This window comes from Schistocerca cancellata, chromosome 4 (assembly GCF_023864275.1).
Source record: "Schistocerca cancellata isolate TAMUIC-IGC-003103 chromosome 4, iqSchCanc2.1, whole genome shotgun sequence".
Classification (NCBI taxonomy): Eukaryota; Metazoa; Arthropoda; class Insecta; order Orthoptera; family Acrididae; genus Schistocerca; species Schistocerca cancellata.
The window spans coordinates 320,168,429-320,182,339 of record NC_064629.1 but is presented as its reverse complement, the minus strand read 5'-3'; the positions used below and the strand labels follow the sequence as shown (position 1 = coordinate 320,182,339).

Below are 13,911 nucleotides of genomic sequence, written 5' to 3'. Positions count from 1 at the left end.
TTTCCCATGAGCAGCAGTTCAGTCTGTACATAATTATCACATTTGATTTTTCAAACTGTTTACTGTAACTTGTAAATAATTTTAATGACTAATGTTTTAGAGATGCTTTGAGAGAAGAAATCCTTGGTCTCAAGCAAAAATGACTATTACATTATTAAAATTGCATCTAAATTTACCAAAATGCCTCCAAAAAGTGTAATAACAGGTGAACAAAAAACAAAAGCGCTGGCAGGTCGATAGACACACAAACAAACACAAACATACACACAAAATTCTAACTTTCGCAACCAACGGTTGCCTCGCCAGGAAAGAGGGAAGGAGAAGGAAAGACAAAAGGATATGGGTTTTAAGGGAGAGGGTAAGGAGTCATTCCAATCCCGGGAGCGGAAAGACTTACCTTAGGGGGGAAAAAGGACAGGTATACACTCGCTTGTGCGCGCGCGCACACACACACACACACACACACACACACACACATACACAAGCAGAAATGTCTGCTTGTGTCTGTGTATGTGTGGATGGATATGTGTGTGTGTGCGCGAGTGTATACCTGTCCTTTTTTCCCCCTAAGGTAAGTCTTTCCGCTCCTGGGATTGGAATGACTCCTTACCCTCTCCCTTAAAACCCATATCCTTTTGTCTTTCTTTCTCCTTCCCTCTTTCCTGACGAGGCAACCGTTGGTTGCGAAAGCTAGAATTTTGTGTGTATGTTTGTGTTTGTTTGTGTGTCTATCGACCTGCCAGCGCTTTTGTTTGGTAAGTCTCATCATCTTTCTTTTTAAATATATTTTTCCCACGTGGAATGTTTCCCTCTGTTATATATATCATAAATTCAAAAAATGTTAGCATTAATGAAGAGACCATGTTTTATATAGAGAGAGAAGTTGATCTGCATGATGTGGATATGCTTGTTGGTCCACATTATGTAGCCAGTCATCTTTAATTTTACAATACATTTGAGACTAACAGCCTAATGACAAAGAACCATTTTAGGAGAGAAGGTAATTTCTTTAAGCTCGCAGTTTATAAAAGTAACAAAATCTAGTGCTACAGGTTCATGCTTTAGTAGACAGTAATCAGAGACTGGTTAGGAAAAGCAGATAGGCTTTTCAAACACATTCTGATTTACTGACCTATATGCAAACTTACTAGTTGTAAGCAAAAGTGTTATATTACAAGAAAGTTATTTGTAATTGAATTTTCCCATGGTATTACTGTGGTGGAATTATTGTCCTAGGCAGACAATATTAAACCCCATCATCTGGAGAAGTTTTAAAGACCAGTGTTGTTGCTTTAACTGCCTGTACCACTACGGAGAGATAATAAACTCATTTCTTGTATAAACTGTGACCAGCTACAGATTTTGACTTTATATTCTGGGAAAAGCATTTCTTTTTGTTTTTCTTCAATATGTTCCATTAAATGTTACATTTAAGGATTTCGGGCAATTTTCATGAAACAGATCAGTCCCCTGTTCTGCCCCTGTTGCACCATTGTATTTCATGTTATGGTACAGATAAGGATATGTTTGAAACATTTGTTGCAGCAGTTGTTCAAATATGACCCTGTACAAAAATTATGGTTTCTTTTTCATTATTCTTTTCAGATCAGCAGCAGTTGTTATAATTTTTGAATGAATCACTGATTAGAAATAACCAGTTGTGTATAGCCAGGTCTCTGGATATAGTTGGTGGAGTAGTAGAATTAAATAGAACATGCAAGATTTTCTCTATTTTGTGTTTGGGTGCACACAGTTCAGAAAAGATACTGGGGGCACTTCAAGTGAACTAGAACTGAGTATTAATTGGCTTGAATATTTAAGCAGACGTTATCAAATGTGTACTATATTTTTCTCACTAGAGTGCACTCATTGTACCACAGTTCACTGAAATATTGCACGATGCATTGTCAGTCAGGTTAGATTGGTACCAAGTAACAAACACAAACCATGTTTTTGTGTTTCATTCCTGAAGATCATCTGCAATGTTTGTGAGTGCAATGAATGGGATCAGGTGGCCTGTAGAGGAAAACACTACCATCTTTATTTAAAATAGTTGGCACTACAGGTGTTTGAAGGCCATTAATAGCCCAAATAGTGGATAATAGACAACCTTTTACACAAGACATGTCTGAAGTCTGCTGGCAAAAATTCTATAATCTAAAACTATTGTTGTGATGACGATCCTCCTCATCTGGTTGTGTGGTACGTTTGAGGTAGCCCACTCTACCCGCACCTGCGACCTGACAGTTTCTCCGTCTTCCATCCTGTCCCACCCTCCAAATTCACATCCCTCATTGCCTTCAGCATGTGTCACTTTCCGTCAGCCGCTACAATCGTGCCAGCCCTTATACCTGCCACCCCTCCCTCCTAGATTCCTAGCCAGCAAACCAGCTGCCTCCCTCCGAGCTGCTAGCCACTCACCCCCAGTCCCTTTCCCAGCCTCCCGCCTCCCTCTCCCTCTCCCTCTACCTACCTCACACAACACTATCCCCACCACAACCAGTCCACCTGCTGCAAAAAGTGTGTGTGTGTGTTGTGTGTGTGTGTGTGTGTGTGTGTGTTATTTTACTCTAGCTCGTCAAAGGATAAGATCTGAATGCTAGCAAGTTCTCTTCCTTTTGTGTGTGCTGACTGACAGCTCAATGCTTCTGCTTTTTGGTGAGTGGTATCCTTTAATCCTAAAGTATTTACATTCTACAAGAACTTTCCTATAACAGAAATACATGTTTAATCACACGAGTATGGCAAAAAACTACTACCAGGAAGGAGAAGCTGATAGTAAATTACTCTTATGAATATTTGAGTGAATTATTCTGTTCGTCTTACTATTGCAATTTTTACTAAGCATTTCGCATTTAGGTTCAGGAGGAACTGATTTGAATTCGGCAGTTCTTTATAATTCATGCTTGCAAAATATCATATGACAGTGTTTTCAGAGCATGTACTCGTATGTGTGTGCTCTACCTGCCCTGCAGTTGATTGTAACTGTTGTAATGGTAGAGTTCACAGTAATTTCTTTAGACCAGATGTGATTTAATGAACTACACTTCCTTCGTATTTCCATAAATTTGCCAGTGATATCTTTATGTAAGTCAAAAACAATGTAAATTAATATAAAAAAGTCATTTTGAACATCTTTCTCATAAAATTTGTTTGCTATGGTGTATTGCTGATAATTTAGTATGTGGTTTTGTAAATCTAACTTACTGATGAAAAAACAATGTAGTTTTACAAAATCTCTATATGCCAAAAATACGTTTAGTGTGTGACATGGGCTCCTCTTCTCTGACATGTAGGCAGTTATGATAACAGTAGGCTATGTAATGAACAACTGAATGACTGAAAGAAAGGTGTCAACACTACTTTTCTGGTTACAGACATATTCTTGTTTTATATTTCTTTGTTTGTATTGTTTCTTCTTCATACATCATCATTTGTTTCTTATTTGAGAAATTCTTCTCTGGAGACATCACACCAGAGCCTTCTGTGTTGTTTTCTCCACGTATTCTTTATATTTTGTCATTATTGCTTGTGGCTGGTTTGATGTTGTGGTCAGGTTAAACAGTATTTTATTTGATACAAGGTCAATCGAAACTTCAGAAAATTGACATCAGTATAGTATTAAAAGTAAGCAAAACATGTTTTAACAGGAAGCGTTCGGGACTAAATGTTACGAAATATTAAATTTTGTAATGCAATAAGTATTGAAATATGAAGTTATGATCTTAATGGTTTCAATTAAAAATTTCAGTTTTATTCAGATTAATATATGGTATTGCAAACACAATCTGCAGAATTAAATTTTTCACTGACAGGGTGTGAGAAGTAATATTGCTTTTGTAGGAGTCAGTAGCATAATCATTGTGGGGGACATATGGCAATAGTGTCAAATTAAAGTACTTATACGAGGGGCATTTCACATTGAGTTACACTTCACTTTTTTCATCATGGAGTACCATTTGACTAATAATTACAGTTTAAACTGTGAGTGCTAGGGTCTAACTGTAGGTAACAGAACATTCACTAGAAGTGTAATCCCTGCATCCTACAGCCATTTTTCCCCAACTGGTGTAATTATGTGAGCAGGCAACATGGTATGTGGTCTTGAAAGACTGTGCTGGACAACATAGTTTCTGTTGGGGGAGGGCATAAACATTTTGGATATTCACAGGTGATTCGTGGCTGTGTTTGTAGAGTGTGCACCATCTCAAAAAGGTTACCTGACAATACGACAATGCTTGCCCCATAGGAGTTGGAAAGATATGGCTGCCATCACTGAAATGGGGTTCCTGGTACTGCAATGCATATTGTCTCCTTCTGAATTGACCCCTTTAGCTACTGTAGGCCCTTCATGAACAACTTTTTTATAGTCTGTCACACCCACCACAAGACAGCTGCTCACAGTTTCTGGAAGTCTGGGAAATGATGTCCAGATAGAGATTTTTTCATAGCCTTTAATAGGTGGTAACTGGAAGGACCCAAGTCAGGAGAACAGGAGAACACTGTGGGTGTGGCAGTACCTGAAATACCATTTCAGCAGTGGCAGCTATGGTTTTCAGGCTTGTATGGGGATAAGCAGGGTTGTTTTGCAAGAGCACTTTTCCATGATACTGCATTCTCTTCACATGTCATCAATTGCTGTGTGTATCCACAGTGTTTACACTCTCATTCCACAGAAACCATGTCGTCCGTTGCTGTCCTTGAAGATCAGATTCTTTGTTGTCCACTCAATTAATGACAGTAGTTGGGGAAAATAGGTTTTGCTGTCCATGGATTGCACTTCTAGTGATTGTCCTGCCACCTACGCTTAGACCAAAGTATTATACAGGGTGTTACAAAAAGGTATGGCCAAACTTTCAGGAAACATTCCTCACACACAAAGAAAGAAAATATGTTATGTGGACATGTGTCCGGAAACGCTTACTTTCCATATTAGAGCTCATTTTATTACTTCTCTTCAAATCACATTAATCATGGAATGGAAACACACAGCAACAGAATGTACCAGTGTGACTTCAAACACTTTGTTACAGGAAATGTTCAAAATGTCCTCCGTTAACGAGGATACATGCATCCACCCTCCATCGCATGGAATCCCTGATGCGCTGATGCAGCCCTGGAGAATGGCGTATTGTATCACAGCCGTCCACAATACGAGCACGAAGAGTCACTACATTTCGTACTGGGGTTGCATAGACAAGAGCTTTCAAATTCCCCCATAAATGAAAGTCAAGAGGGTTGTCCTTCAATTGGGCCAACTGGTGGTGAATCGAGGAAGTACAGTACGTACTGACGAAACTAAAATGAGCTCTAACATGGAAATTAAGCGTTTCCGGACACATTTCCACATTACATCTTTTCTTTATTTGTGTGTGAGGAATGTTTCCTGAACGTTTGGCCGTACCTTTTTGTAACTCCCTGTGTACTTGAAACAATAATTGAGAGTCAAATGGCGCACCATGACTGATGGGGAAAAAGTAAAATGTAAATCAATAAGGAATGACCTTCATATAATAAAAAATGTACTTAAATTTCTCTTTATGACAAGTTAGACGTTGGAATGGGAAAACATTCTATCTGATATAAGTTAAATAGAATGTAAACCAATGTAATCTTAGGTATTCTGTTGTGTAAGTTTTCACTGGTTAGGTGCTGTTAACAATGAACTCTGCAATCTCTGGCATTCTAATGTGTGACCCCATTAACCTCCCAAACTTACACTTTTTTAATTTAAGGAAAACTGTTATGATAATTTTCACCCATTGAATTCCAGTACTGTAATATATGACCTACCAGCATTAAGCCATATATTTTTATTGACAGTGACCGTGAGCGAGTAGCAGAAGGTGTGAAGCAGAGAACTGTGTCACTGTGGTCATACACTAACTCAAACTTGAATGATTACAAGAATCCACTGTATTGGGCAGATAATCAGCAGCAGACAGTAATTATACCTGTTGCTAGTATGCGGCACATCCAACTGTGGAAGGGTCATTATTGCCGCTGGAATCCTAGCATGCGGCCACAGGTGAGCCATAGCTATATGTGCATGTCTGAATCAGAAAGGTCAGTGCTGAATGCATAGGAAGAAGGTAACTGTTGTTATGCAGATATGATAAAAACTGCTCACTTTTGATTAATTTATGAGACATGAGAAGAATGTTTTTGGTACTGTTTGACCCCTTCGCTGCTGTGGACATGTATGCATGTCCTGCTACACTGTTCCTCAGGTTCTGTGGGTGTGTACATGTGCACTGCTTGAGTTTTCCGCAGTGCTATGGACATCTGCATGTGTCCTGAGCTGCCTAAGTCTCACTGTTGTGGATGAGTTACTACCATATCTCGGTGAATAAAAAAGATGAAAGCATTTATCATATAATATATGTGCCTCATTGCGTGCTATCATTTCCAAAATGTCTGATTCCAATATCTTGAATTGTTTGAGATATAGTGATTATTATGAACACTGTTTGCAATGCACTATGACTTGACTGGGTGTGTTGGACGCGACTGTCCATCAGATCTACATCCCAATAACTCAAGAATGAAATGAGATATCTTTGTGCTCTTACATTTAAATGAAATTTTTTAATCTTATATACATTTCATACACTGCAATGCATGAGTGAAAAATCAACCATATGCAAAGTTTATGCAGTGCGTTTTTACCTCTGCAAACTCTTTGAAATGTCATACAATGTTTTAATTTGATGCACCACGGTAAGTATGACAGGTAATGAAAATAAATTCAGTTCTTTATCAAGTTAAGACACTGCACTGTAAGATGCTCAAAAAATCAGTGTTTTTCACCTAATATTTTCCAAAAAGGCAGATGATAAATATTTTGTATTGACTTTAAAGCCATCTCTTAGCACAGGCACCAGCATTTGGCGAGCAATACAGCAATAAAGAAAAACGCCGCCAGTGCGGAATTCAGATAGCACGTCAGTAGCAGCGAAAGGATTAAATAGTTGCTGATCTACTTTCTCAAATCATGCCATCTCTCGTAAAGTAGAAGTGAATTCAATGTTGTTTTATGGAGAAACTCTTGAAAGATGAGACTGTTGATAAAGTAATTTGTAACATAGCCTGAACATTACAGAATAATTGCTGCTGTGTGCAGTATGTAAGGTAAGATGGATGCTACTGAGCCGTATGTGAAACAGAGCTTAGTGAGCATCATAATACGGGGCAGCACAGGGAACAGTAAATTTTAAAGTAACGTAATCTGCACCAATGAACACAGGAAAAACATTTTTTATTGACAAAAGTCCATGTATACAGCATGTCATTTAAGTTTTCATTATAAAATGTCACAAACTGTCTCTTTACTTCTTTAAGATGACACCACAAAGGTGCGCCCTCTTCACAGTCTAATAGCTTGTTATGGAAACTCCAGAATGCTCAGTGTAACGTCTCTCGAGGAATAGCACTGATTTCATCTTCAATCTTCTATTTCCATTCATGGATAATTGGCGGATGTGTGTGGGATACATTGCTTTTAATATGTCCCCACAGGGGGCAACTGCATACACAAAGATTTGGGTATCACAGTGGCCTCAGAATATAACCATTACATGAAATGATGCACTTTCCAACCAATTCTCAAATGGCTTCCCTTGGTTGTTGAGCTGTGCTTGATGTGGCTCCGTCATCCTGAAACTATGTGTTTTCGATGTTGAGATCATGGAGTCTTGGTGTAAAGGATGTTTCAAGCATACCGACATACCGAGTGGATTTTAAGGTTGTAGCAATGCCATCTTCACAATAAAAAAAAGTGAGGGCCAATGACACCATGACATGATAACGCACATCATACTGTAATCTTGGTGCTATTTAATGAATGCTCATAAACCTTTCAAGGATTTTCCAGTGCCCAGTAACAGAAATTTTGTTTGTTAACATATGTGTTAATGTGGAAGTTGGCTTCATCAGATATCCATATGATGATAAAGAAATTGGCATCCTCATTGATTTTAGCCAACACACTTTTCCTTAACTTCCTGCGTGACAAAGGGTCTCGTAAATTTAATTGCTGCACAGTCTCTGACTAAAAGGGGTGGAACTTCAATTCCTGCAGTATTCCTCGTACACTTTATAGCCCAATCTCAAGTGTTACTTTTGTTTATTCACATATCAAGTTCCGTAGGACCAAATTGAGGAACAAATCTCGAAGGTCATGGAACATGTCAGTATGTGAAATAACAACATAAAAGTAGTAACAGATGAAAAAGATGTTTATGAATCCAAAAAAAGTCGACACACAAATTTAAGTAAATGTAATCAATAATACAACAACAATCAGCTTAATTTTTCAAAGAACTCCTCCACAGAATAGGAGGAGTGACCCATGAGGAAACTCTTTGGTTTCGATTTGAAAGTGCGTGTATTATTGCTAAGATTTTATAATTAGAGTGGTAGCTTATTGAAAATGGATGCAGCAGTATACTGCACACCTTTCTGGACAAGAGTTAAGTCCGATCAAAATGTAGATTTGATTTCTGCCGAGTATTAACGGAGTGAAAGCTGCTTATTCTTGGGAATAAGTGTAGTGGACTGACAAGACAGCCAGTCCACAGTGACGGGTAACCGAAAGGCACGCGTACACACACGCCGACTGGCGTGAAGTCTGGAACAGGATACGTTATTAATGCACTAAAGAAAAGTACGTAGCGTTTGTTTACTTAACTTTTAATTCCATCATTGTGGTACATCGCTCTTGGTTATACAAGTGAGACTCTCTCCAGATATGGTTAATGGCGCCTTGCTAGGTCGTAGTCATGGACTTAGCTGAAGGCTATTCTAACTGTCTCTCGGCAAATGAGAGAAAGGCTTCGTCAGTGTAGCCGCTAGCAAAGTCGTCGTACAACTGGGGCGAGTGCTAGTCCGTCTCTCTAGACCTGCCGTGTGGTGGCGCTAGGTCTGGAATTACTGACAGTGGCGACACGCGGGTCCGACATGTACTAATGGACCGCGGCCGATTTAAAGCTACCACCTATTCTGTGAAATTGAAATGTCAGTTTTGTTGAATTGTGTGTTAGAAACTGTAAAAACTGATTCTTACTGTGATTCAGCATTAGTTTATTTTCTACAAGCCATCAGCTTATGTCATGAACTGCATTACTTAAACCGAGCCAATGTTGCATAGAATATCCTTTACTACCAAGCTAATGTCATCAGCAAACAGCAATATTTTAGAGTTACTCATAATACTAGAGGGCATATCATTTGTACAAATAAGGCACAGGAGTGGCCCCAACACTGATTCCTGGGACACCCCGCACTTGACTGTACCCCACTCAGACCTCACATCACAGCCATTCTCAACACTGTGAATAATGACCTATTGCTGTCTGCTGTTAAAGTAAGAGGTAAACCAATTGAGAGCTACTCACCATATTCTGTAATGGTCCAACTTCTGGAGCAATATTTTGTGATCAACACAATCAAACGCCTTAGTTAAATCAAAAAATATGCCTAGCGTTTGAAACCTTTTGTTTAACCCATTCAGCACCTCAGAGAGAAAAGAGAATATAGTATTTTAAGTTGTTAAATGACTTCTAAAGCCATACTGTACATTTGATAGCAAATCGTGTGATATAAAATGATCACTTATCCTTACATACACAGCCTTTTAAATAACTTTAGCAAGCCCTAATGGCATTGAAATGGGTCTAAAATAGTCTACATCATCCGTTTCTCCCTTTTTATAAAGCTGCTTTACTACTGATTAATTTAAACATTAAGGAAACTGGCCATTCCTAAAGGAAAACTTACAGATATGGCTAAATACAGGGCTAATATGTGCAGCACAGTACTTAAATATTCTGCTAGGCACTCCGTCGTAACCATGAGAGTCCTTAGTCATCAATGATTTAATTATTGACTCAATCTCCCCCTTGTCTGTATCACAGATGAGTATTTCAGACATCAATCTTGGAAAGTCATTTGCCAGGAAAGTTGTAGAAACTAAATTTTTATTTAATTCACCAGCACTGCTTAGAAAATGACTGTTAAATACTGTACATATATGTGATTTATCATTAACAGAAATATTTTTACTACGAATGACTTTATTCCGTCGATCTTGTGCTGCTGACCACACACTTCCTTCACAACTGACCATATGGTTTTAATTTTATTCTGTGAATTAGCTATTCTATTTGCATACGACATACTGTTTGCCTTCCTAATAACATCTTCAAGCACCTTACAGTACTGTTTGTAATGGGCTACTGTAGCTTGATTGTCACTACTTCTAACATTTTGATGTAATTTCTGCTGTTTTACATGATATCCTTATCCCACGTGTCAGCCACCCAGGCTGCCTTTTACTGCTAGTACCCTGTTTAGAACATTCTAATGGAAAGCAACTCTCAAAGAGCATGATAAATATGTTAAGAAAAATATTATATTTATCATCTAGGTTATCGGCACCATGAGTATCCTGCTACTCTTGTTCCTTAACAAAGTTTAAAAAACTTTCTATTGCTGTTGGATTAACTATACTACAAAGTTTGTAATTATATGTGACGTTCGTTTGAGTACAAAAGCCTTCAAATGTTAAAATTTGTGCATCATGGTCTGAAAGGCCATTTGCCATTCACCCTTTTACTAACAGAATCCCCATCTAGTAATGAAGAACGAATAGAAATATTGTCTATGGCTGTGATACAATTGCCCTGCACAATAGTTGGAAAAAACATAGTCTGCATCAGATCATATGAATTTAGGAGATCTATCAACATCCTTTTTCTTGCACCTTCATACACAAAATTTATATTGAAGTCACCACATATAACTAATTTCTGGTACTTCCTATCAAGTGAATCGAGAACTCCCTCCAGCTTGAGCAGAAATGCTCTGAAGTCAGAGTTAGGGGACCTATAAACAACAAGAATTAAAAGCTTTCGCAACCCACAGTTGCTTCACCAGGAAAGAGGGAAGGAGAAGGAAAGACGAAAGGATGTGGGTTTTAAGGGAGAGGGTAAGGAGTCATTCCAATCCCGGGAGCGGAAAGATTTACCTTAGGTGGAAAATAGGACAGGTATACACTCACACACGCGGGGACACACGCACACGCACACGACACTCATTACAGCTGCAATGTTCTCTGCATATATACCATTTGAATGCCACCTGGAGGCTTCTTGTTAAAGACTGGGCCATTTTCTTTAAAATTACCCACCCACATAGCTATTGCATGTGGAGATGGCACCCATCCATGGTAATGCTGTTGAAGTTTTCTTTGTGCAACAGACTCTCACACTGCTTGTAAAATGCTCTCACAGCGATAGCAAATTCCACACCATTCCAATGCTGCAAGATTGCTAAATGGCTACACTTTGACAACTACTACACATCAGTTCTGAACAACTGCTGGCACTACACTGTTGACAATACTGACATTCAAAATTTGTAGTTTCCCTCCACCACCCTGTGTAAATGTGACTTGTATTATTTGAGTGAATATGTATAAGATGAAAATATAGCACTCTACAAGACCTGAGCCTGTTTTCAGTTATAATTGATTTTGGTTCTCAGTTGTCATTATAATGATGTTTTGTCTGAATTTCTGTTTCATCTTGGTGGCATCTTGTCTGTAAAACTTGGAAAATTGAGAATTCTCAGAAGTAACTTTATTGGTAAAGTTAGGGAAGTCTTTGGGAATTCTGAAACACTACGCAATTCTCAGAGAATTGAATTGGTTGTGGGCTGAAAGAAACATATGAAATCATTTTGCTACAAATAACTGTGCAGTCCTGCGTGGGAAACAATATGGATTTTAGTAAGAAAAAGTGATGAAGCATAGCGAATTGTGTAATGTTTTTAGCTCGATCAAGGATCACCAACCTGAAGAATTTTTGTTATTGTTTGTGGGTTCTCAGTTACTGTCTACGGGTTCTCAGGTTCATGGTCCATTTGCCATTGCTAGATTTTCTTCTAGTGTCATGCTTAAACAATGGACCCAGTGTGTAGAGCATCAGGTTTGAAATGTGATTCATTGTTGCCATCAAAGTCTATTAACTCCAATTACAAAATTTCAGTGTGTTATCCTTTTGTGAGGATTTGTCACATACTTCAGTTTATCGCATAATGGTATGACATGACATGATGTGGCAGACGGTGGTAGTAATGAAATTTTCAGGAGTAGCAAGAGCTTATAACTTACAGAATTGTTGATAACACTGGAAATAAACTACTGTGTTGTTTTCAACATTCCCATGTCTAGCTAATGGTTCAGATCGAAACCTTCTGAGCCAAACATTGTATGTCTCTGTTTCTGTAGTGTCTTTGGCTTTGTCAGTCAGAACGAGGAAGTCCTACAGCATAATTAGGAGCACCCACTGCATTACTTTGACAAATGTATCTTGCATGGCATTGTTTGCAGTTTTTGCTGAATGATTACAAGTTATTATTCAATAATTCCAGCTGTAGAAAGTATTTCATTTTGAAAATTGCATAGGGTATTCTATTTGTCTTGTTTTGAAAATAATGGGGGTTTTCTGTCCACATAAATATTCGTTTTGTTTTCTTGTACTGTAGAACAAGTAAATTTACGACTGGTAAATTTGTTGGTAGCTTTAACTTTGCTTTATTTAGTATTCTAAACTGGATAGTTATTGCTATAGTATTCTAAACTGGGTAGTTACTGCTATGAACCACACGGGTATTTTGAAACAGTTACAAGACAGCCAGAATACCAGGATCTCATGTCTAATTTTGTTGAAAACACGTCAAAAACGTACAGGGGGTTGTCGGTTGTTGTCATATCCAGGGCATGAGTGTTTTTCATCTAGTGTTCTTTGCAGGTAATTAAAAGGATGACACTGCTTTTGTAATGAGTGTCTCATGATATTTTCATCATAATATTCTCAGAAGTGAGAGAGAACTCAGAAGTAAATTAAGTGTTTCCACAACCAGTGACTTAAACACCCACTGACCACACACAAGAAAATTGCCTTTGAATGCAGAAAAAAACAATCTGAGCTGTGACACCTGGGCATATGGCATGGAATGACCTGATGTGGGCTCGCCACAGTTGACAAATGCGATTCCAATCGAAGAGCAGAGGCTGCTTTTCCACATTATGCCTGCACATACTGTGCATCTGATCCAGTCAGCCTTCTCTGTTGGTCATCCAGTGCAGTGCATGGTGTTCCTTGTTAGAGCAAAGCCCAAAACAGAGTGATGCTGATCGCCCCAGTTCTCATCACAGCCTTTGCTGTGAACAACAAAATCCTTAAGTCTGTCTTAAATTTTGAACCCTTAAGTGACAGACTCTGTTTGCCATTCATGTGTTGTGCAAACAAAATGTACACATTTATTAAAGTTCATACACAATAAAAGTGTGAAGTACTTTGGGGGAAAAAAATGGAATATTTACATTGAAGAAGTGTGAATATCCGGATAACACTATACGATACTATTGGTATTTTAATGCAGTAATTGGATGAGAAACAAAGTTTAAGGATATTCTTGGGTGCTACTCAGCACATGAAGAGACCATCAGAAATGGAATATACCTTGTTTAATTATGTGAGAACCATAAACTTTACTTGTCTTCACATTTTCGTCACCTGCCCAGAATGCAAACAACATGGCCATCACCTAATACAGAAGCAGGAGAGCTCTAGACAAAGTTTTGATGTACATCTAGGCACACAGCCCATAAATAACACTTGTCAGGGTCAAAAAAGGAGAGAAATGTAGACTCTGACCACAATGTTTCACTTAAGAAGTCCAAACCTATGCTTCTTAACAGGAAGAACACAACCACCACTGTGTTCCAATTCAGAACCAAGAAACTGAAAAAAAAAGACAATAAATTCAAAGAGCTTGCTCAACCAGCAGAGGAGGACTTCCAGAATATAAAAGCACAGTTGGCACTGGCTGAAAAAGAAAAAATTG

The 13,911-nt window shown here is 38.4% G+C and overlaps 1 protein-coding gene across 2 annotated transcripts in view; it reads left to right on the top strand.

The window, feature by feature from the left end:
• LOC126183551 (myotubularin-related protein 2) overlaps positions 1-13,911 on the top strand; it is a 204,586-nt gene that overhangs the window by 154,526 nt on the left and 36,149 nt on the right. For both annotated transcript variants that reach the window (XM_049925629.1, XM_049925628.1), the window contains one exon: positions 5,824-6,028. In XM_049925629.1, coding sequence (XP_049781586.1) covers positions 5,824-6,028 — 205 coding nt within the window. The remainder of the gene's footprint in view (positions 1-5,823; positions 6,029-13,911) is intronic.